General features: G+C 43.5%; 1 protein-coding gene across 7 annotated transcripts in view; it reads right to left on the minus strand.

Moving 5' to 3' along the window:
- APBB2 (amyloid beta precursor protein binding family B member 2) overlaps nucleotides 1-24485 on the minus strand; it is a 157362-nt gene that overhangs the window by 96956 nt on the left and 35921 nt on the right. For 6 of the 7 annotated variants that reach the window (XM_081958962.1, XM_081958958.1, XM_081958959.1 and 3 more), the window contains exons 2-4: nucleotides 17480-17595; nucleotides 12036-12146; nucleotides 5283-6107 (exon numbers count right to left, since the gene is read on the minus strand). In XM_081958962.1, the coding sequence (XP_081815088.1) occupies nucleotides 5283-6107; nucleotides 12036-12081 (871 nt within the window). In that variant the 5' untranslated portion in view covers nucleotides 12082-12146; nucleotides 17480-17595. The remainder of the gene's footprint in view (nucleotides 1-5282; nucleotides 6108-12035; nucleotides 12147-17479; nucleotides 17596-24485) is intronic. The other variant, XM_081958957.1, reaches the window with a different exon arrangement.

Consider the following 24485-nt stretch of genomic DNA (forward strand, 5'->3'; position numbering starts at 1 on the left):
GTCGGCATGACTCGCCAAAGGCGCACGTAACGCTGTTACCTTCCCACCAAAGGTGGCTCCTATTTGTCTACTTGCATTTTTACCTGCTTTTGAACTGCTAGGTTGGCAGAAGCTGGGACAAGTCACGGGAGCTCACTCTGTTATGCGGCACTAGGGATTCGAATGGCCGACCTTTCTGATCGACAAGCTCAGAGCCACTGCGCCCCTTTTTCACATCGCCACTTATACTAAGGGAGCATCTGGAGTTGTGCAAGATGACAAAACGCCGAATGTATTCCTGGATTATTCCTTAGAGCGCCATTTATTATAACCCAGGTGCCCAAATATACTGTATTTTCTGTCTCTACCCTTCTCTGCCCTATCAAAAAATCAAAATTTACTACTTTGGGCCGAGGTGGATAATCGAAAGCAGCCGGCAAAACATCACATTTTGGACATGAGGCCGAAAGAAGCAGAAACCCGATTTTTCTCATCAATCTCGTTCACGGAGAAAAATGCGTTCACTGTTTCCTTCATGTATGTCTTCCTTGTGCTCTCATTTGCGCCTAACACCATCCAACATTGTTTTTAACCTTCCAAAAGGCGAAATTTATAGAATGGCCTAGCGGCTGTTTGATTCAGCGCCACAGAGGATTGGTAAACCTTCCCTTCTTGCTAATTTTTTTAAATATTTTGAAAAGGAACATAGCATCAAGACCCACGAAATGGCGGGAACGAGTCTGCTATTCCAGAGAGAAAGTGCCGGAGTATCTGTTGATCAGGCCAAATTCTTATTACTCTTATTTCAAAGATTGGTTTCGTAGCTGGGTTTTGAAGGTATTTTTTTTTTCCTTTTTGAAAGGGTGGTCTGAATTATGACCGTTTCTTCCCACACCTCGTCCTGCTTAGTAACAGGGATTTGGGCAAAAGCCAGGTGCCATCTCAGGGAATTTCAGAAGAAGTTGAATCACTAAAGGAGAAGGGAATAGGTCTAGAAATTAGAATAGAGTAGAGTAATAGAGTTGGAAGGGACCTTGGAGATCTTCTAGTCCAACCCCCTGCTTAGAAGGGAAACCCTACACCATTTCAGACAAATGGTTATCCAACATCTTCTTTAAAACTTCCAGTGTTGGAGCATTCATAACTTCTGGAGGCAAGTTGTTCCAACTGATTAATTGTTCTCACTGTCAGGAAATTTCTTCTTAGTTCTAAGTTGCTTCTCTCCTTGATTAGTTTCCACCCATTGCTTCTTGTCCTGCCCTCAGGTGCCTTGGAGAATACCTTGACTCCCTCTTCTTTGTGGCAACCCCTGAGATATTGGAACACTGCTATCATGTCTCCCCTAGTCCTTCTTTTCATTAAACGAGACATACCCAGTTCCTGCAACCATTCCTCATATGTCTTAGCCTCCAGTCCTCTTTGTTGCTCTTCTCTGCACTCCTTTTAGAGTCTCAAAATCTTTTTTTTACATCGTGGTGACCAAAACTGTTTGCAGTATTCCAAGTGTGGCCTTACCAAGGCCTTATAAAGTGGTATTAACCCTTCACGGGATCTTGATTCTATCCCTCTGTTGATGCAGCCTAGGACTGTGTTGGCTTTTTTGGCAGCTGCTGCACATGGCTGGCTCCTATTTAAATGGTTGTCCAAGATCCCTCTCCCAGTTACTGCTATTGAGCCAGGTACCACCTATCCTGTACCTGTGCATTTGGTTTTTCTTGCCTAAATATAGAACCTGGCTTTTTTCACCCTTGGATTTAATTTTGTTAAGATAGTGCTCAAATGAGCCAGAGAAGCTAATCCGAGCAAAGGAAGGAAGAGGAGGATGGCAGAAGAAGGAAGTTCCTTTTGGAGTGGTGGATGCTCCATCAGTGGAGTTTTTGAAGGAACGATTGGACAGCCATTGGTCCATGGTAGAATAAGGACTCCTGCCTTGGGCAAGGGGTTGGACTACAGCAGAGGTCCCCCAACCTTGCCTGGTTGGTGGCCCGGAGTAGGGGGAGAGGGGATAATTTTGTGGGAGGGTCAGGCATGTGTGCATGTGGGCGCGAGTGCCCGCGATGCTCACGGCGACACGCGTGGGAGTGGGGCCATGAGCGTCCACAACAAGGCTCACGTGAGTGGGGGCACTTGCGGTCCATGTGGTGATTAGGACACAACCTTTGGACTAGAACAGGGGTGCCAAATTCAAGGCCCCTGGGCTAGATCTGGCCCGTGGGGCCAACTTAGAAACAGCAAAGGACAGGACTGGGGTGCCTCTGCTAGCAAAAACGGAGCTCGGGAGGACCACCGTTTTCGCTGGCAGAAGGTTGCAGTTACGGAGCTCGCGAGACCCACACACGGCCCTCCCGAACTCCATTGTCACTGGCAGAGGGTTTCAGGAGGCTGTCAAAGCCAAAAACCAAACTCACAAGGGCCATGCACGGTGCTCCCGAACTCCATTTTCACAGGCAGGGGATTGCCGGACACCGTCACAGCCAAAAACGGAGCTTAGAGAAACACTCACAGCCCTCCCGATCTCCATTTTTGCTTGCAGAGGGTTGCAGGAGGTTGTCGCAGCCAAAAACGGTGCTCAGCAGCCTGTTTTCGCTGGCAGAGCGCTAGGGCCGCCACAGGTACCCTCTGACATGAGTGATGTCAAGCTGGCCATGCCCACCCTGGCCACACCCATCATCCCCTCCCCAATGTCAAACACAACCCTGATGCTGCCCTCAATGAAATCGAGTTTGACACTCCTGGACTAGACGACCTCCAGGGTCCCTTCCAGCCCCAGGATTCTAAAATCATTTGAACCACAGAGCGAAGAAGTGCAAAAGAGGAAGATGCAGCCAAGGTAGACTTCAGGTCTGCTCGCCTCTCACCTGAAATGAGCTCTTTAGCCAAGTCACCTTGTTCTCCACCAAGCCACGCTAGCGGGCTCCATCAAGGTTAATGTCTGAGCGACATCTGTGGATCAATTGAACCCATCAGGCTGGGAGCGTGGCCTATGTTAATGGCTCAACTGTCCTTCCGGGACTTCAAATACTTTTTATGGCTTTTAAGAATTGATCAGATCCCGATAAAAAGGGGAGAAAAAGAGAAAGCACAACAAATATGCAAGGACCTGAAATTCCATTTGGCTTGCCTCATTGTGCGCCGTTAAACAGAGACGAGTCATCATTGATGGAGTGGCCCCGTGATGGCAAACCTATGGCATGCATGACAGAGGTGACACGCAGCGCCCTCTCTGTGGGCATTCGAACTGTGGCCCCATTTGAGCTCCGTCATGCATGCGCACGTACCTCCCAATGTCCAGCTGGTCTTTGGGTCTTTGCCACGCATGCGTGGACATGCGCAGGGGGGGAGGCGCATGCGGAGGGAGCGTGCATGTGTGTGGGTTGGGGGCACAGGGGCGCATGTGCATGCATGGGGGCGCGGGGGCACACACGCTTTGCCTTTGGGGAGTTCATGTGTGCTTTGGGCACTCGGTCTGGAAAAGGTTAGCATTCACTGGACTAGCCTCTTTGATTTTACCGTCGACATTTCCTAAGCACCATCAATGACAATTTTAGAAAATTAAAGTAACAGGCGCCATAATTCCAAAAAAACCAAAACACTGTGCTGTAACCAATGCACAATATTTGCAATTTTCACAGCAACACTCGAAGTTAGCGAACAGCAGGAGAAGAGCAGGCAGAGCTTGGGACAGTGGTGGAGTTAAGAAAGTCATTAGCTTAGAGTTATTACGTTAGCATAAATGGTCCAAGCCCAGCCCGCCCTGAATTCTGTTGACCCTTCCATTGATCTGGTGCTAGTTTAGTGTCGCTTTTTAGCTGACTAGATCGATCTCGACTGCAAAGAGATCAGGACCATCTCTTAAGTTGCAGCAGACAAGATTTATTCAAGCGTATACACAAGGATGTGGTTGGAGTGGTGCAGTGGCCTAGACATGGAGCTCTTGCCTCGCAATCAGAAGGCTGTGAGTTCGATCCTAGGTAGAGGCAGATATTTCTCTCTCTCTCTCTGGGCACACCGAGAATATATTTGCTGAACAAAACTCCTCATTGGCGACAGGAAGGTCATCCGGCCATTAAAACACTCTGCTTGCTTCATTGAGTTGCCCAGACTCCGCCCCACAAGGGATTACGGGTCGTTAAATGAAGATGAGTCCTTTTGGAGAAGGGCGGCATATAAATCCAAATAAACCAAACCAAACCAAGATAATGATACATAAGGATCTGGTCAAGTAAAGTTCAACAATAAATTGTGGAACAAGATACGGGTCAACGGAATTTAAGAGAGGTTGAACTTGGACTGATTGTGGGAATGTAAGGACTATAAGACAAATTCCTTGTGTGTTACCCAAAAGTGGCCAAGTGTTGTCTTGTGTTGCATTGCATTGTATTCCATTTTCTACTCCATTTTATGTTCTGTTCTGTTGTTCTATTCTGTTCTATTCTCTACTCTAAGCTGATAACGTGTTTCACTCCACCCTTCATTTCTGCCTGCTCTTCTCCTCCACACCTTCACACTCACCCTGCTTCCCCCCAAAATAAGACAGGGTCTTATTTTCTTTTGCCCCTCCGAAATAAGCGCTTGGCCTTATTTTCGGGGAGGTTTTATTATTTTTGAGGTGCAGGAGGCGGCTGGCATGGTCACCTCATGGCTGCTGCTGTGTTGCAATATTTTGGGGGAGGTCTTATTTTAGTGCATGCGCTCAAAAGCCCAATTGGGATTATTATCCAGGGAGGTCTTATTTTCATGGAAATAGGGTAGGAAGATAGATAGATATTTAGATATTTAGATATAGATGATAGATAGATAGATAGATAGATAGATAGATAGATAGATAGATAGATAGATAGATAGATAGATAGATAGATAGATAAATAAATAGATGATAGATAGATGATAGATAGATGATAGATAGATGATAGACAGACAGACAGACAGACAGACAGACAGACAGACAGACAGACAAATAGAGATAGATAGATAGATAGATAGATAGATAGATAGATAGATAGATAGATAGATAGATAGCCTGCATGGTCTTCTGTGATGAGCCGAAGGACAGAAAGAGGGAGTAGTGACCTTCCTCCCATATTTAGGCATACCAGGGGTTGTAACACAAATAGATAGATAGATAGATAGATAGATAGATAGATAGATAGATAGATAGATAGATAGATAGATAGATAGATAGATATAGATAGTCAGAGAGACAGACAGATAGAAAGCAGGGTAGTAGGGATGAAGGTACATCCTATTTCGCACCTCACCTGCCCTCCACCCTCCACCCAAGAACATCAAAGGAGCATCCTTACCTGTTTCATCCGGGGAACTCAGAGAGGCGCTGTCTTGAGACAAAGTGGTCCAGCTGGAGTCTTCATCACTCGGAGCCAGGTTCTGGATCCTGTGCAGCGCGCAATCGGTCTTGGCGCCGGTTTTAGGGTGATCCTTTTTAGTCTCTGGACTGGACGAGACGGTCACCGCTGGCCCATCTTCGGGGCTCGCCGCCTCGTTTTGCTTCTGAGGCAAGGTCTCTCCGTTCATCATGACCAGGGAGGCTTGGCTATTGCATTGTGAAGACAACTTCTCCTCCACCACCACTTGGCTCTCCCCATAATTCTGCTCCACCTCCCTGGCTGAGGTCTCAAGGTCTGCATAGTAGTTTAGGAAGCTCTTCGATCTTCGGTGCTGGGTGGGCAGGATTTCACTGCTGGAAGAGTCCTGTTGGCTTGGTTCCTTCCCCTCCAACTTCTCAGAAGTTACGTTTAGACCCGTCGTCACGGACGGAGCAGCGAGGCTTTTGTTGGGATCTTGTTGTCCTTGCTCGGCTGCTTTCCTAAGTTGGTTTTCTCCGTTTTTCACCAGCTTGATGTTGGAGGAGTTGCTTCCCAGCAAAGGCTGGGCTGCAGGGTCGGATAGACCCATGGCTGTCTGAATGTTGGTCAGGGCGTATTTCTTCCTGCATTTGGGAGGGGTGCCGTTCTTGACCTCCGTGTGCTTGATTTCAGCATTCAGCAGTTCGTTGTGGGAGGAGCGCAGGTGAAGGGTGTTGGGGGGCGTGGCGGGTCCGTTCCGGTTCACGACGTCTGATGTGCCGTTGCTTGCCATAAACCCCGCCAAGGTTTCCACACCGGAATCAACTAGAGGAGAAACACAAAGGCTGGTGAGAAACGCAACGCCCGCCACCGCCCGGTGCAAATCGCAACGGCGTGCCAAAGCTTCAAGATGGTACATCTTCTGCACAAGGTCTTAATAGTGTCAGGCCTGCAGCCATCTTTTCTTTTGGATCTTTGGCGCCTGCCACACTTTCTGTTATTCTACTATGCATTTTCTATTGTGGGGAAATGGGAGGGGGGATTGTATGGAGTTAGATGCTATGTAGCCATAACAACATTCTTTCTAGAAAGCCAAGGTCATCCGCTGTCTTTGCACCTCTGCACCTGACCAGAACTGGGTGGGTGGAACTGCCAGCGTGGCAGTGGGAGATTAGACCATATGATGGACTTGTGAGTGTGGGGGCAAGATCTTGAACGTTCAACTGGGTGGGGAAAACCGGGAAGCTTTCAGATTTGGGTTTTCCCAGATGTGCCAGCATGGCTCTCTTCATCAATTGGAACTTTGAGCAATCCTTTGCCTCGGACTCTGATTTTATTTCGGATGCTATTTGGAACCCTGACAAATAGGGTCATTTGGAACAGAGTTCCCCAACCTTTCTGGGTTGGTGGCCTGGAGGAGGGAGGAGGAGCAGGCACCTTTATGCATGCGTGCGCACATGTGATAGCACTTGCGGGGCTGCAAATGCATGCATGATGCATGCAACGCTAGAGCCCAGGCGACCCTCACGGTAACGCTAGAGCCCATGTGATACTTATGGCGGCGCTAGCGTGAGTAAGGAGTGTTCATGCATTGGCCTGCCAATCACGCGGCCCGGTGGCTAACAGACCACGGCCTGGTAATGAGCCATGGCCCACTGGCCGTGCGTGTTTAAAACGGCCATAAGTGGCTTTGAAAGATCACTAAACGAAGAGTTGTAAGTCAAGAATTAGCTACAAAAGAAAAGGGAATGAACAGGCAGAACCAAAACAAAGAAAGTTTTCTGCTCTTACTTTAATGCTGGCCCACAACCTTAGTAAAGTTCAACTAACTAACTCTCACTGAAGTTGGATTAAATTATAACCTGCATAAAGGCTGGCTATACAGCGAGTAGAAAATTTATTAGCTCTTTCTTTATTAAAAAAAAAAAAGACTTGGAAGGAATGCCAAATTCTAATCATTAAAGGTTCTCACTATGGAAGAATATTTACACCGTTCCCCCCCCCCCACTTTTTTTTTTTGAAGGATGTAAATCTGGATTCTCTAAATCTGTAACCCTGGGATTTTTTTTCTCCCTTGCTCCTTCTTTTAAGGCTATAAAATGACTAAGGGAATTATCACAAAAAGGGCAGGAGAAAAATTGTGGCGTGTGACGGATATTTTATAGCCACTGTATGTTGGCACCCTTTTATTTACTGCAAATGAGTTAAGCCTCTAAAACTTTGCCTTTTTACAGGGGGGAAAAAAAACCCACCCACCAGTGCAGGGACTTTAAATTTGGGTTTGCAATGCAAGGGGGAGATTTTTTTGTCTTAAAGTACTCAATATTTACGGCGGGAGCCCACCACTGGAGGCAGAGATGAAAGATCTTTTATTCAAATATCTCATCCGCAATTCTGAAAAGGTAGGCTTTATTTAGCTTTCTTAGTTCCGTCTCGTTCTTCAACTCCACAAATCAAAATAGCTGTGAAATTGTCGACCTCCCGGAGTTGGAATTCGATCTCTATAATACAAAAATTAAAGGTCTAATGTTGTTGTAGAATTTGGTGTCAAATTCAAGGCCCCCAGATCCTGCCCACCAAGTGCTTCAATCTGGCCCATAGCGGCAGCCTGGAAACAGTGAAGGACCGGCCCATGGGGCCTCTGGCTGCCAAAACGGGGCCTGGGGAAGCTGTGGTATCACATCACATCATTATATATTACATTATATCATATTATACAATCATATCATATTATAACTATATTATATATTATATTAATGATATATCATGTCATAGTTTATTATATATAGCATAAGATATTACATAATCATATTATATAATATATTATAATATATTGTTATGTTGTTATGCCATGTTATGTTCTATTATATTACTTATGTTGTTATATTATTACAATTATATAATATATCATATCATATTGTTCTATATTGTGTATAGTATAGTATTGTATTGTATTATATTATATTTATTATATTATATTATATTATATTTATTATATTATATTATATTATATTATATTTATTACATTATATTATATTATATTATATTATATTTATTATATTATATTATATTATTATATTATATTATTATATTATATTATTATATTATATTATATTATATTATATTATATTATTATATTATATTATATTATATTATATTATATTATATTATATTATATTATATTATATTATATTATATTATATTATATTATATTATTACATTACATTACTATACTATACTATATTATATTATATTATTATATTATATTATATTATTATATTATATTATTATATTATATTATATTATTATATTATATTATTATATTAATTATATTATTATTATATTAATTATATTATATTATTTTGGAGTGGTGTGGTGGCCTAGAGGTGGAGCTCTCGCCTCACAATCAGGAGGCTGTGAGTTTGATCCTAGGTGGAGGCAGATATTTCTCTCTCTGGGCACAATGAGAATATATCTGGTGGAAAAAAAAACCTCCTCATCGGCAACAGGGAATGGCATCCGGCCAGTAAACATTCTGCTAGCTCCATTCAGTTGCCCAGACTCCACCCTGCGAGGAATTATGGGGTCGTTAAATGAAGATAATAATGACATTATATTATATATTATATTATATTGTGTTATAGATTAGATGAAATTAGATTAGATGATTAGATTTATAGGCCACTCATCTGGTGATGTAAGAATTGTAAATTTCTAATTACAGCTTACATGCAAAAGAAATGTGGCACATATGGAAACGGAGCAATCTTAATTAGTCCGTGAAACATATATAGCATTTTCTCTGATCATGCCTTAACTGGTTTCTCCGTGCCATCTCCGTAAACCAAGAATCCAAATTCAGGGCACAAAGAGATGCCTCAGGTGTCAGCCCTGCAACCATCTTTTCTTTTGGATCTTTGGCCGGCCACACTTTTTATTATTCCACTATGCATTTTCTATTGTGGGACTGTACGAAGCTAGATGCGATGTAGCCATAACAAAATTCTTTCTAGAAAGCCAAGGTCATCTTTTGTCTTTGCACCTCTGCACTGACCGGAACTGGATGGGTGGAAACTGCCAGCATGGCAGTGGGAGATTGGACCATGTGATGGACTTGTGGATGTGGGGGGCAAGATCTTGAACTTTCACCTGGGTGGGAAAACCGGGAAGCTTTCAGATTTGGGTTTTCCCAGATGTGCCAACATGGCTCTCTTAATAAATTGGAACTTGCCTTGGACTCTGATTTACTTTTGGATGCTATTTGGGACCCTGACACCAGGAATGCCTCGCAAACCCCAATTTTGTCCGGAACTGAAGAAACCCAGACCCCAAATTCCCATGGGCCTTGGATTGGACACAAGGCCTGTATGACTGAAAACGTACAACTTTGGGAACCAGTTCCATTTTCAATTTGCTGCTGTTATATTTTTTTAAAAAACAGCTGGAGAGAAATTTCAAAAACAGGCATTTCTCACCCCTCTAGGGAGAGAGAGACTGTCATAAACATCCTGTTTGCTTTTGTCTACGGGGGATACGAGATTTCCGTTTCCGTTTCCCATAAACAGGAAATAAGAGAAAACAGCGTGTATTGTACAAGTTTCTTCATGGGTTTAGGGACCAGACGCTGGTAAATTCTAGTCCCATCTTCCCCCCCCCCCCCTAGGTTTATGGGCCATTCCCGCCAAATGGCTTTGAGCCATAAGAAAAGGTAAGGTCCCCTCACACATACGTGCTAATCGTTCCCGACTCTAGGGGGCAGTGCTCATCTCTGTTTCAAAGCCGAAGAGCCAGCACTGTCCGAAGATGTCTCTGTGGTCATGTGGCTGGCATGACTTAATTAATTAAGGCACATGTAACGCTGTTCCCTTCCCACCAAAGATGGTTCCTATTTTTCTACTTGCATTTTTTATGTGCTTTCGAACTGCTAGGTTGGCAGAAGCTGGGACAAGTAACGGGAGCTCACTCCGTTACGCAGTGCTAGGGATTCAAACCGCCGAGCTGCTGACCTTCTGATTGACAAGCTCAGTGTCTTAGCCACATATGCAACCTCCCAAATTTTTGATCTGGGATTAAAAGCAGATGGATGAAGAATCCAAATGTAAAACTAACTGTTGTGGCCTGTCAGCCACCGGCCCCTCCAGCAGCCGAATCAGAGGAGGAGGGGGAGGCGGGAGGGTCAGGGTGATAATCAAGGCAACCTGAGGGAGAAGAGGGAATGGAGCTGGCAGAGAGAGAAAGAGAGAGAGAGAGAGAGAGAGAGAGAGAGAGAGAGAGAGAGAGAGAGAGAGAGAGAGAAGAGGGAGGGAGGGAGAGGGAGACAGAGGCGGAGCCTAGGCCGTCCGTCAGCTCTCAGATGGAGAGTCAACACCCTCCAGGTCTGGTGGGAGCTGATGAGGAAGAGGAGGAACAGCTGGGGCCAGTGCCTGATGCGTGGATGCCCAGAAGGCAGAGGAGAGGAGAGCAGTGGAAATCTATGGGCCGGTCCTGGGGATGGAAGAGCCAGCAAAGCCCCACCCTAGCTCTGCGGATAAAAGGCAGGGAGCGGAGATGAATAGGTGTGACAGACAGCTTCAGGACAATAAAATCGATTTGTTGTGGGGAAGGACAGTCACAGAACTCTTCACGCATTTCAGATTTAAGAATAAATCAAATGTTTCTTACATTAGCCTTTTCAGTTATTATTGTTTTGTGCCATTTTTTCCTTGTAAGAGTTGCATACAGGTAGTCCTCGACTTACAACAGTTCATTTAGTGATCGTCTTGTTACAATGGCATTGAAAAAAGTGACTTATGACCATTTTTCACACATGACTGTTGCATCATCCCCATGGTCACGTGATTAAAATTTGGATGCTCTGTAACTGATTCATATTTATGACGATTGCAGTGTCCTGGAGTCATGTGATCCCCTTTTGTGACCTTCTGGCAAAGCAAAGTCACCGAGGAAGCCAGATTCACTTAACAACGGTGTTCCTAACTTAATTGCAGTGATTCACTTAACAACCGAGTTTCTAATTTGACAACTGCAGTGATTCACTTAACAACCGAGTTACTAATTTGACAACTGCTTTGATTCACTTAACAACCGAGTTATTAACTTAGCTGCAGTGATTCACTTAACAACCAAGTAACTAATCTGACAACTGCATGATTCACTTAACAACTGAGTTACTAACTTAACTACATTGATTCACTAAACAACCGAGTTGCTAATTTGACAACTGCAGTGATTCACTTAACAACCGAGTTACTAAGTTGACAACTGCTTTGATTCACTTAACAACCAAGTTATTAACTTAGCTGCAGTGATTCACTTAACAACCAAGTAACTAATCAGACAACTGCATGATTCACTTAACAACTGAGTTACTAATTTAACTACAGCGATTCACGTAACAACCGAGTTTCTAATTTGACAACTGCAGTGATTCATTAAGAACCAAGTTTCTAATTTGACAACTGGATGATTCCCTTAACAACCAAGTTACTAATTTGATTCACTTAACAACTGAGCTTCTAATTTAACAACTGCAAGATTCACTCAACAACTGAATTCTTAGCTTTACAACTGCAATGATTCACTTAAGCAACATGACAAGGAGCGTGGGCCAATGGGGCAAAACTCACGACAAATTTCTGGCTTAGCACCATGAATGTTGGTCTCAATTGAGGCTCTAACGTCAAGGCCTGCCTGTATCGTGGCTCGCTGGCCTTTGCAAACTGGGTTAACCGGGGAAAGTTTTTGCCTACATACATGAATTGCTTTGACGATAGTGGGCTCCTGGGTACCGCCTGCCCATAGTGCTCGTCAGCACATTATCCGCCGTTGTCAGCTGTTTTCAAAGCACTTGACAGAACGGCTTTCCTGGAGGAAGAGGAGGAAGAAAAAGAAGAATGCAAAGATTTAACACAATGCCTATATTGTTTTCATTAAAATGCTAATGTCCTTCTCCCCGGCTGTTGGAGAACGCTTTATAAATTATTCACCCTCCTGCTTGCAGCACAGATCGTTGGGCTATCAGCCCTGAGTAAATTTACTGTTTCGACTTGTTCTCGCCGGATAACGATAAATCACTTCCCAGCCAACATGGTAGCCGACGCATCGTCTCACCTGGATTTTGGCAACCTTGAGACAGGATGCAACTCCCCAAGGAGGGGAGGGGGGGATTCCATGTCTTGGATGGGGAAAGGGTGGCAGAGGTAGCCTGGCACATCTGGCAGGGCCACAGCTCAAGCTACACATTGCGGCAACGGGCTTGTTAGTGTCACGGGCGAAGAACCAGATCCGCATGCAACAGTTTGGATTTGGCGATTTACCGCTCAAGGCTTTGCGCAGGAATCTTCCCCCACTCACCATTTGCAGATGTTTCATTACCACACTAGGTAACATCATCTGTTCTAGTACAACCCTATTTCCCCCCGGAAATAAGACCTATCCCGAAAATGTTTACATGTGCGCCTGATAATAAGCCCTACTTAAGAGCTTGCGCAGCCAGCCACCCGCTCATTCCGTCTGGTTGTTTGCGGTACCTCAGTCACAAGGCGAGGTGCGGGGAGGTAGAGCTGCCCCACGCACCCTGCACCGGCTTACCTCAGGATCACCACAGCCAGGCCATCCACACACTGACACCTGCCTCACACGGCAGCCCCAGCGGCCATGTGCAGCAGGAGTCCATGTAGCCACCAGCCGTCTACTGCTTGCTCGTAGCCACATCGGAGCAGGAGGCTGAGTGGCATGCTGGTACATGCTGTGAAGCGAGGCAAGTGTCAGGGCATGGATGGCCTGCTGAGGGGCCCCCGAGGTAAGCCAGTATGGGGTACATGGGGCAGCTCCACCCTCCCACCTTCCCTCGTGGTTGCGGCAGCATCAAGTCGCTCAGCCTCCTGCTCCGTTGTGGCCGCGAGCAAGCAGAAGTGAGCCTCCCGTATATAGAAAAAAAATAAGACACCTCCCCCGCCAAATAAGCCCTAGTGCCATGATGGTGAACCTATGACACACCTGCCACAGGTGGCAGGCAGAACCCTTCCTGTGGGCACGCCAGCTGTCGGTCCAGCCCAACTCCCCTGTGCATGTGCGCACACCTCCTGCCGGCCAGCTGGTATTCGGATCTCTGCCATGTATGCATGGGAGCGGGGCGTATTCAAGGAGGCATTTTGGGCCCTTGTGCAGCACCCCGTGCCCCATTTTGGCTTCCAGGTTGGTGCAGGAGGCCTTCCAGGCCCATGGGGGCAGGGGGGCTGGCCCGTGCATGTGTGGGAGCAGGGCACATGCACAGGGGGGCGGGGCACACGGGGGGTTGTTACACACTTTCGGCATGTGATGACAAAAGGGTTAGCCATCCTTGCCTAGTGCTGAATTGGGCACCCCCAAAAAACCTATTTTCTTTTGGGGCCCAAGAAACTCTTATTTTAATTTAATTTTATTTTATTTACTTATTGATTTTCTATGCTGCCCATCTCACTGATTCAGTAAAAATTAATGGTTCTTTACCTGTGGTTTAAAAAGAAAACACTGCTCATTCTTCAAATAAAATAAAAGAATGATATAAAATATAAAGCAAAACAAAAATAAAATAATATAATAATGAAATAAAATAGAATAAAATGAAATAGAATAAAATGAAATGAAATAGAATAAAATATAATAAAATAAATAAATAAAAGAATAGAATAAAATAGAATAAATAGAATAGAATACAAAATAAAATAAAATAAATAGAATAGAATAGAATACAATAAAATAAAATAAATAGAGTAGAATAAAACAGAATAGAATAAAATAAAATAATAAAATAAAATAAATAGAATAGAATAAAATAGAAAAATAAATAGAAGGGAATAAAATAGAACAGAATAAAATATAATATAATAAATAAATAAAAGAATAGAATAAAATAGAATAAATAGAATAGAATACAAAATAAATAGAATAGAATAGAATAGAATAAAATAAATAGAATAGAATAGACTAAAACAGAATAGAATAAAATACAATAATACAATAAAATAAATAGAATAGAATAAACAAAAATAAATAGAATAGAATAGAATAGAATAAATAGAATATAAAATAAAATAAATAGAATACAATACAATAAAATAAATAGAATAGACTAAAACAGAATAGAATAGAATAGAATAGAATAAAATAAATAAAATAGAAGAGAATAAAATAGAATAAAATAATAAAATAAAATAAAATAAACAGAACAGAATAAAATAAAATAAAATAAAACAAAAACACCCTAAACTGTTCCTGCAAGAAAAGCCCACATGGAAATTTTCTTTTCAAGAAATATTTGTCACCCAAAAACTTTGTTGGTTTTTTCCCCTCTTCTATGTTAAGAGGCTTCTGCTATTTCTTTTCTTTTCTTGGAAAGAACTGCTCCCGGCGGGGCCGTTCTGCATGGTTAACAAGAACAGAAGGCTGAGTAAACAGCAGCCACAACCCCGGCCTGTGACTTGTTATCACACCGTCGGCGTTGATCGTTTTCTCACCATCCCCACCTCTCCCCAAAGGTGTGGACAAGTTTCCACAGCACTTGGTATAATTGGTAACATCCTTATAAAAATACCTCTCACACTTTGGAAAGGGAGCTCAGTGCTTTAAACCCTGCCCAAAAAGGAGAGTGTGTGTGTGTGTCTTTGTCTCTTTCGATTTATATTGTTTTTATTCGTTTCCTAGTACGATTTGATAGCTTATTAGTAATCTATGACTATCACTAAGTGTCGTATCTCTTTTATTCTTGATGCATGTATTTTATTCTCCTGATGTAAGAGTACTCTGCACCAAAGACGAATCCCTTGTGGGTCCAATCACACCTGGCCAATAGAGAATTCTACATAAAGGATATAAATAAGGAGTGAGCCATATTCCACAACAACAACGCAAAACTTGGTCATTAAACATCTGCAGGAAAAGAGCCAACCTCGGAAAACGCCAAGCATCACGCAGTTCAGCCCTGAGCTCCCAATATTCTCTTCTATCAGTTTTGAAGAGGAAAAAAACAACCCATTATTTCCGTGGGGTACCAGGTTCTTCTAAATCAGTGTTTCTCAACCTTGGCGACTTTAAGTCCTGTGGACTTCAACTCCCAGAATCCCCCAGCCAGCACAGCTGGCTGGGGAATTCTGGGAGTTGAAGTCCACAAGACTTAAAGTCGCCAAGGTTGAGAAACACTGTTCTAAATGGTTCTTAGTTCTGGTGGCCGCCACGCGAGCTCCAACCGAAACTGTCTCTCATGGCGCACCAACTATTTGAAAGTTACCCCTAGACCTGTGATGGCGAACCTATGACATGCGTGACACAGATGGCACGTGGGACCCTCCCTGTGGGCATGTGAGCTGTCGCCCAGCTCAGCTCCAACGGGGAGGTGTGCGGGCCTCCGACGGCCAGCTGATTTTCGGGTGTCTGCTGTGGGAGATGTCCGCGCATCTCCTCTTTCAAGGCATCCTCTGAAGCTGCGTCTACTGCCAGGGTTGTGGTCCTTCCTCCCTCTCCTTTTTCCCTCCCTCTTTCTTTCTCTCTCCCTTCCCTCCCTTTTTTTCTCCCATCCCTCCCTCTTTCTTCCTCTCTTTACTTATCTATTTCTCCCTTCCCTTCCTTTTTTCTCCCATCTCTCCCTTTCTTTCTTTATTTCTCCCTTCCCTCACTTTTTTTCTCCCATCCTTCCCTCTTTCTTCCTCTCTTTACTTATTTATTTCTCCCTTCCCTTCCTTTTTTCTCCCATCTCTCCCTTTCTTTCTTTATTTCTCCCTTCCCTCCCTTTTTTCCTCCCATCCCTCCCTCTTTCTTCCTCTCTTTACTTATTTATTTCTCCCTTCCCTTCCTTTTTTCTCCCATCTCTCCCTTTCTTTCTTTCTTTCTCTCTCCCTTCCCTCCCTTTTTTTCTCCCATCACTCCCTCTTTCTTCCTCTCTTTACTTATCTATTTCTCGTTTCCCTCCCTTTTTTCCTCCCATCTCTCCCTCTTTCTTTCTTTCTTTCTTTCTTTCTTTCTTTCTTTCTTTCTTTCTTTACTTATTTATTTCTCCCTTCCCTCCCTTTTTTCCTCCCATCCCTCCCTCTTTCTTTCTTTCTTTACTTATTTATTTCTCCCTTCCCTTCCTTTTTTCTCCCATCTCTCCCTTTCTTTCTTTATTTCTCCCTTCCCTCCCTTTTTTCCTCCCATCTTTCCCTCTTTCTTTCTTTCTTTACTTATTTATTTCTCCCTTCCCTCCCTTTTTTTTCTCCCATCCCTCCCTCTTTCTTCCTCTCTTTACTTATTTATTTCTCCCTTCCCTCCCCTCCCTTTTTTCTCCAATCCATTCCTTTCTTTCTTTTTCTTTCTTTCTTTTTCTTTCTTTCCTTCCTTCTGCAGCACCCCCCCCCCCCTGTTTATGGTCTAACAGGCCTCCGGGAAGCCTCCTGGGAGCAAAAACGGATCCCAAATGTTTTAAAAAAAAAGAAAATTCCTACCATCATGAAACACAGCTGATCGTCAAACCTTTTTTTAAAAAACTTTCTTAAGCATCTTTTTCCTACCGGCTCGGGCAAACGGTAGCATTTTTTACTATCGGTTCAGGCAGTCCGAACCGGTAGCATTTCACCCCTGCTACAAGGTACCTTCCAACACTGTTAATCTATATTTACCCTGCTTCCCTGAAAATAAGGCCTCCCCGGATAATAAGCCCAATTGGGCTTTTGAGCGCATGCGCTAAAATAAGCCCTCCCCTGAAAATATTGCAACACAGCAGCAGCCATGCGGTGACCACGCTCGCCGCCTCCTGCACCTCAAAAATAATAAGACCTCCCCGAAAATAAGGCCAAGCGCTTATTTCGGAGGGGCAAAAGAAAATAAGACCCTCGCTTGTTTTCGGGGAAACACGGTAATGACTGTCCTTTCCTGGAAGGATTAGAAATCTCCAGATGTTGCCCTGCGACTTGACTCTGCCTGGTGAGAGTTGCCATGTAGCAACATCTGGTTCCTCCATGACCATTTAGCCCAGGGGTGTCCAAACTTGGCAACTTTAAGACTTGTGGACTTCAACTCCCAGAATTCCCCAGCCAGCAGAGCTGGCTGGGGAATTCTGGGAGTTGAAGTCCACAAGTCTTAAAGTTGCCAAGTTTGGACACCCCTGATTTAGCCCAACAGATTTTTTTTCTCAAACCAGACCATCAAATCCAGCTGGGAGGAAGGCAAAAGATATATTTACCTACTCACGCTCAATCTTTGGTGAAGGCTGTAATGGAAGGTGGCCGTTTCTCCGACGTTAATTCGGGCAGGATGTGCGCAGACTTACAGGGCTGCCTTCATGTAAACAACCTAGAAATATCTTTTAAACAAACAAACAAACAAAAAGACAAGGGAGAAAAAATAGAAAAGACTTATTTATTTATGCGCTTATCCAGCCACCTAACCTCAAACTACCGTATTTTTCAGAGTATAAAACGCACTTTTCCCTCAAAAAAGAGGCTGAAAATCTGGGTGCATCTTATACACCGAATACAGCAATTTTTGCCCCCCGAAGCCCCGCCCCTTCACCAAAATGGCCATGCAGAGCCTTTAGGAGGCTTTCAGAGAGCTCCTGGGGGGTGGGGAGGGCAGGAATTATCAAATAACAGGCCGTTTCCCCCCCCCAAGCCCCCAGCAGCACTCTATAAGCCTCCATAAGGCTATGCATGCAATATTTTGACAAAAAATGGGACAGTTTTCGTGAAAAATTGGCCGTTTTTTGCTCGTTTTTGCCCCCCCCCCAGGAGCACTCTGCAAGCCACCCCAAGGCTATTCATGCCTTTAAAAGGGGGGGGCTGTTTTCGTGAAAAACGGGCTGTTTTTGGGAGGTTTCGAGAGTGCAAAAATTTTGTTTTTCTTTTGGAAAGCTCTTTAATTGATTGATGAGAATTAGATTGATCAAGTGCTGTGCCAGCAGAAACAAAGTCTTAAGGTGCTGCAGATTGTCAGTGATTTCCTTCTCCAGCACATGGATAACTACACCTGGAAACATCTACCTATCTACTTACCTACTACTCTCTCTCTCTCCCCCCCCTACCTATCTACTATATTTCTCTCTCTCTCTCTCTATCCCTCTACCTACCTACCTACATACATACATACATACTCTCTCTCTCTCCCTACCTATCTACTATATTTCTCTCTCTATTTCTCTCTCTCTGTCCCTCTATCTACCTACCTATGTACTCTCTCTCTCTCCCTATCTACCTACTGTATTTCTCTCTATCCCTCTACCTACCTACCTACATACATACATACATACTCTCTCTCTCTCTCTCTCTCCCTATCTACTATATTTCTCTCTCTCTATCCCTCTACCTACCTACCTACACACTCTCCCTCTCCCTACCTACCTAATGTATTTCTCTCTCTCTCTCTCTCTCTCTCTCTCTCTCTAGCCCTCTATCTACCTATCTACATACATACATACCTACTCTCTCTCTCCCCCTGCCTATCTACTATATTTCTCTCTCTCTCTTTCTATTTCTCTCGCAGGCAGGCAGGCAGGCAGGCAGATAGGTACATAGATATAGATAGATAGACAGAGATAGAGAGGTAGGTAGGTAGGTACATAGAGATAGAGAGATAGAGAGATAGAGAGATAGATAGAGAGACAGACAGACAGACAGACAGACAGACAGACAGACAGACAGACATAGAGGTAGGTAGGTACATAGATATCGAGGTAGATAGATCTAGATTTTGCAGGCGTCATCTCTGTTCCTCTGATCCACATTCTTTTTAAACAAGAGAATTTCCCTCCTTGACCTCAGCTGTAAAAATGCCAGCAACTAAAACACAATCCAAAGAAAACGGCCAAGAAGCACTGCAAAGGGATAGGAAATACCCATTGCCCCAAAAGATTTAGACTCAGTTGTGATGGGAAGCTGAGGACAACGCCAATTAATTCTCTCCCTAAGGAAGGCAACCCACACTATATTTGCTGCTACTCTCTTGCACCAATACTAAAAACTCCGCTCCATCTGCAATGCACAGCAGGGCTCTCTATTTTGCACCGAGCGTGGAATGACAACTATGTGGAGCATTTGGCCTGCAGGAGCCAGATAACACAGGGGTCACCAGCAGTCCTAAGGCCCACTTAGAAGAAAGAAAACAAAACGTTAACCTTTCCCCCTTTAGCAAAGATTTAAATCCTTAATGAGTTTTGGACGGGAAAAGAGTAGGAATATTGAACCCTTCGTTGATGGGCTGTAGACATTCCTAGCTTTTATCATCTTCAGGGAAGAGCTATTTATTGTCCGAGATGACCGGTGGCTAAAAGCTGGGGTTGAGATGACAGGCCTCGTCCTGCAGAATTGATGAAGAGTCAAAACACCATGGAGAACTCAAAAGAGAGAAAGCGAAGATGTTTAGACACTAGAAAGAGAAAAATCAACAAAGATGGCTAAGGAAACTGGAGGGTAAAACGCATGAAGAACCGGAGATGTCTTGTCTAGTGAAAAGGACCAGAGGGAGACATGATAAGATAAAGGTAAAGGTTTCCCTCGCACATATGTGCTAGTCGTTCCTGGCTCTAGGGGGCGGTGCTCATCTCTGTTTCAAAGCCCACACAAGCAGTGTAAAAATATATATTTCTCTTTTGTTCGCTCGGGATTCTCTTCTTTCTATTTTTCTTTCTTTCCTTCTCTTGACTTTTTGTCAACATTAAATAATAAATAAATGGTTAACAATAACATTTAATAGCATAAAGGTAAAGGTTCTCCTTGCACATATGTGCCAGTCATTCCCGACTCTAGGGGGCGGTGCTCATCTCCGTTTCAAAGCCGAAGAGCCAGCGCTGTCCCAAGATGTCTCCGTGGTCATGTGGCCGGCATGACTCAATGCCAAAGGAGCACGGAACGCTGTTACCTTCCCACTAAAGGAGGTCCCTATTTTTCTACTTGCATTTTTTATGTGCTTTTGAACTGCTAGGTTGGCGGAAGCTGGGACAAGTCACGGGAGCTCACTCCGTTATGCGGTGTCAGGGATTCGAACTGCTGAACCGTCAACCTGAGCGTCTTAGCCACTGAGCCACCGCGTCCCTTTCAGGAGACGTGATAGTCCTGCTCCAATAAATGTCTATGGAGGTACTCACTCATCCAGATCTCAGTTGTCCCAAAGGTGTTTTTTTTTTTCAAGAGGCAACTGGACTTCCTTTGTTTTTCCTTGAAGATGTTTCGCTTCCCATTCCAAGAAGCTTCTTCAGCTCTGACTGGATGTTGGGGAATGGAAGGATTGATACTCCTTGCAGACAACTGGTCATTTGCATCCTTTTGGAGAGTCATTGAGGCCACTTGGAGGATTCTCTGTGCCCTCAGGGTCACCTGAATGGTGCAAATGGGTGTGGAATTTGGAAAGAGGGCTCAAAGAGGCTATTTATGTCAAAGCTGAAGAGTCCTCTCTCAACAGATACGACACCATCTATCTCCAGTCTACAACACAGATCCTTTCAGCAGTTCCAAGAAGTCTCCACGCCCAATTTGCACCACTCAGGTGACCCTGAGGCCACCAATAAGCCTCCAAGGGGCCTCAATGACTCTCTAAAAGGATGCAACCATAAACCATAGCTTGTCTTGCCCTCTAAAGATTTTTTTCTTGTATTACCGTATCTTTCGGAGTATAAGACGCACCAAGATTTTGAAGAGGCACATAAAAAAAAAGTTTTTGCACTCTGCAGACCTCCCAAAACGGCTCATTTTCCCCCAAAATAGGCCCATTTTTGACAACAAAAAAGGCATGCATAGCCTTTAGGAGGCTTATAGTGTGTTCCTGGGGGCTGGGGGGGGCAAAATTGAGCAAAAAATGTACCGTTTTTCACTCATTTCTGTCCTCCCCAGCCCCCAGGAGCATTCTGGAAGCTTCCTAAAGGCTACGCACGGCCATTTTGGTGAAGGGGATGGGGTTTTGGGAGGCAAAAAAATGCTGTATTCAGCGTATAAGATGCACCCAGATTTTCAGCCTCTTTTTTGAGGGAAAAGGTGCGTCTTATACTCCGAAAAATATGGTACCTTTTTGGTTTCGCCTCCAAAGACAAAACGCTAACATACAAACCACAACCTTCAGACATGGCAACCATGCTTCCCTGAGGCTAGCTCTCAATAAATAACTTAACATGAATTACAGTCACACAATTGGAAAGAAAACCCTTGGGAACTTATCCCAAAAGAAAACTCAAGGGATGTTCGGACCCGAGGAAACTGGCTCATTTATGGCGGTTTGCAGCGGAGGGGGTCGTGTGACCCGCTTTTACGACCTTCTGACAAGCAAAGTTCAATGGGGAAGCCAGATTCACTTAACAACCATGTTACTAATCTAGCAACTGCAGCTATTCACTTAACAACGGTGGCTAGAAAGATCGTGAAATGGAGCAAAACTCACTTAATAATTTTCTCCCTTAACAACATGTATTCTCGGCTCAATTGTGGTTGCAAGTCAAGGACTACATACATACACATATCTATATATCTGTATCTAATTATCCATCTATATATCTCTAGCTATCTATCATCCATATCTATCTATCTATCTATCTATCTATCTATCTATCTATCTATCTATCTATCTATCTGGCTATCTATCCATCCATCCATCCATCCATCCATCCATCCATCATCTATCTATCATCTATCTATCTATCTATCTATCTATCTATCTATCTATCTATCTCTATCTATCATCTATCTATCTATCATCTATCTATGTATCATCTATCTATCTATCTATCTATCTATCTATCTATCATCTATCTATCTATCTATCTATCTATCTATCTATCTATCTATCTCCGTGAATAATTTTGGAGTCTATATCCTGAAGACCCCCTCATATCACATGATGCTGTGGGAAGTTAGCACCTACCCCTCTGCTAGAAAAATGAGATATTTTAGGAAATATTAAAAGGGCAGAATATTTCCCTAAAAGGGAAGCAGAATCTCATACCCCCACCTTTGTCAATGGGACATTAAAGGGCCTGAGCCAGTCAATTCTACACAACAAAGATCTACCTCCTTCAGGCACAGCCATAATAGGAATTGCCCAAAGCTATTTAATTACACAATCACCCAGCAAGAGTCAACCAAGCTTGGGACTCAGGCCAGCCTACAGAGTTGCCCCTGCATGGCCCCATGGGAGTCTGACAACCGATCAGGAGACAAGCTCAAATTCAAAAGCCCAGAGAGGGCATAAAACCCAGGGCACTCTCAGCATCTCTCCTCTTTTTCTTTTTTCTTTTTTTGCTAAGGTACAATTTCTCTTTCTCTTCTCCGTGATTGGGGAGAGAGTCAAAGTCACACCTAATGGGCTTGACTGAGTTGAGAAACTGAAGGCAGCCAAGCCTACGGGGCGTGGCTAAAGACTCTAAAATAACTCAGTCACCAGGCAGACAAACGTAAGTTGTGGGTTCTCCAAGCAGTGGACAGGAGAAGGACATTTCTTCCAAACAATGGCATGAAAATTATCTCAGCATTTTTAGAACAACTGAACAACGAAACTCAAAGAGATCACGGTTCGTTTTTCCCCCCCATAGCCCTGGCACAAAAACTAGTCTGAACATTAAAAAAAAAACTATTTATTGAACAGCTTCCAAGCTGATTCACAACAGAGGTAAACATCTCCCATTAGTGTGTAAAGGCTTGGATGGAAAATGTAAGACTGAAATCTCACAGGGCCTTTTAGGGAACTGTTTCGGCTGCTTCTTCCAAGTCGTAGTGGAAACACTACCGTGGGAATAAAATCCGCCCCCAAAACTCCAAATCCACGCAAAGTTTCCTTTCTTGAAGGAAAGGTTAATTACTCTGCCAGTCATCACCGAAATGACTTTTTAAAGAAATAACAAGTCTTCCTGAAAGTTAATTAAGGAGAAATTGTAGGAATACTTTTTTAAAAAATAGAGATATCTTGGAAAACACTGGATTTACAATTAAAGCAAGGCAACACCGCAATGCCATACCATTATATTCCCAAATGACCCTGGGCACCTTAGGCGTAGACTAAGCAAAACACACAGAATTAACAAGTATCTCAGCACTAAGCGTAAATTCATTTAACTTAATAATCACAGCCTCGTTGCGGTTTTTAATTCCATTTAGGGGTTGTGGTTTTTTTAACATTTAATTTTGAAACCTATCTCGAATGAACGGCACAATCAATGGAATTGTTCTGACCTAGGCTTCCCCAAAACGTACAAAGCAGATTCCTGGTCCCGACAAAATCCCTTTTATTAAATGAATCTGAATTCCTCTCATTCCCATTCAGCCAAGGCCTGGCAAACAGTCTTTCAAAGGTGAAGTTATGACTACAGACCTTATCTATCTTGGAAAGCTGCCATGTAAATATTTTCTAAACACAGTGCTGTGCAAGGAAAGATTTGGCACAGAGTCTCTGGGATTCAGGGACAGATCTTCACACTCCTGAAACCAATCTAACGAATGAATTTATTTATTTATTTATTTATTTATTTATTTATTTATTTATTTATTTATTTATTTATTTATTTATTTATTAGCGCTTATAGACCGCCCCCTCTCCCAAAAGGGACTCGGGGCGGTGTACAGTCCGAAGCAAAAATACAACAAGTTACAATTATTAAATAAATAGATACATATATATGTATATGTGAAGAGGATAAAAGATATGCCAAACTGTACAGCTAAATAAATAAATCAGAATATACAAAACTTAAAATCCCAATATCCTGTAAAATTAAATTTAAAAGAGATAATCCCTCTAAAAACCAATAAAAGAATGAATGATTTCCTGCAAAAGCCCACTCCCCTTTTGCTCCTCTTTTATTTCTTAGGGGAGGGTCCAATCACCATCTATCTGTGGCTTTACTCCCAAGTCGACTATGATTTCTTAGCTGCTCTTTTCTTCTGGCAGCTCTGCGCATGCACACACTGGGAACAGGCTCCAGCTGTTCCTCTGCTTCACTGCTATCTAGCTCTGAAGGCAGCTGATAATTGTCGGACGGCCTTGGCCCCCTCTCTGTCTCCAACACAGAGTCCTCGTCTGAGCCTTCCCCAACCTCCTCACTGTCCGACTGCTGCCAGCTCTGCTGGCCGCTGGCGGGTCACAACAGGAACATTCCAAGCGACGCAATGGTCAATTACAGGATTTTCCCAACTGGAAATTCAGTAGGCTGCATATTTCAAATATTTTTATTTCTAGCAAAAGAAAAATATTTCAAATATGCAGCCTTTGGTGCTGGGAAAA

The sequence above is a fragment of the Natrix helvetica genome (genome assembly GCF_964273705.1).
Source record: "Natrix helvetica genome assembly, chromosome: 7".
Lineage (NCBI taxonomy): Eukaryota > Metazoa > Chordata > Lepidosauria > Squamata > Natricidae > Natrix > Natrix helvetica.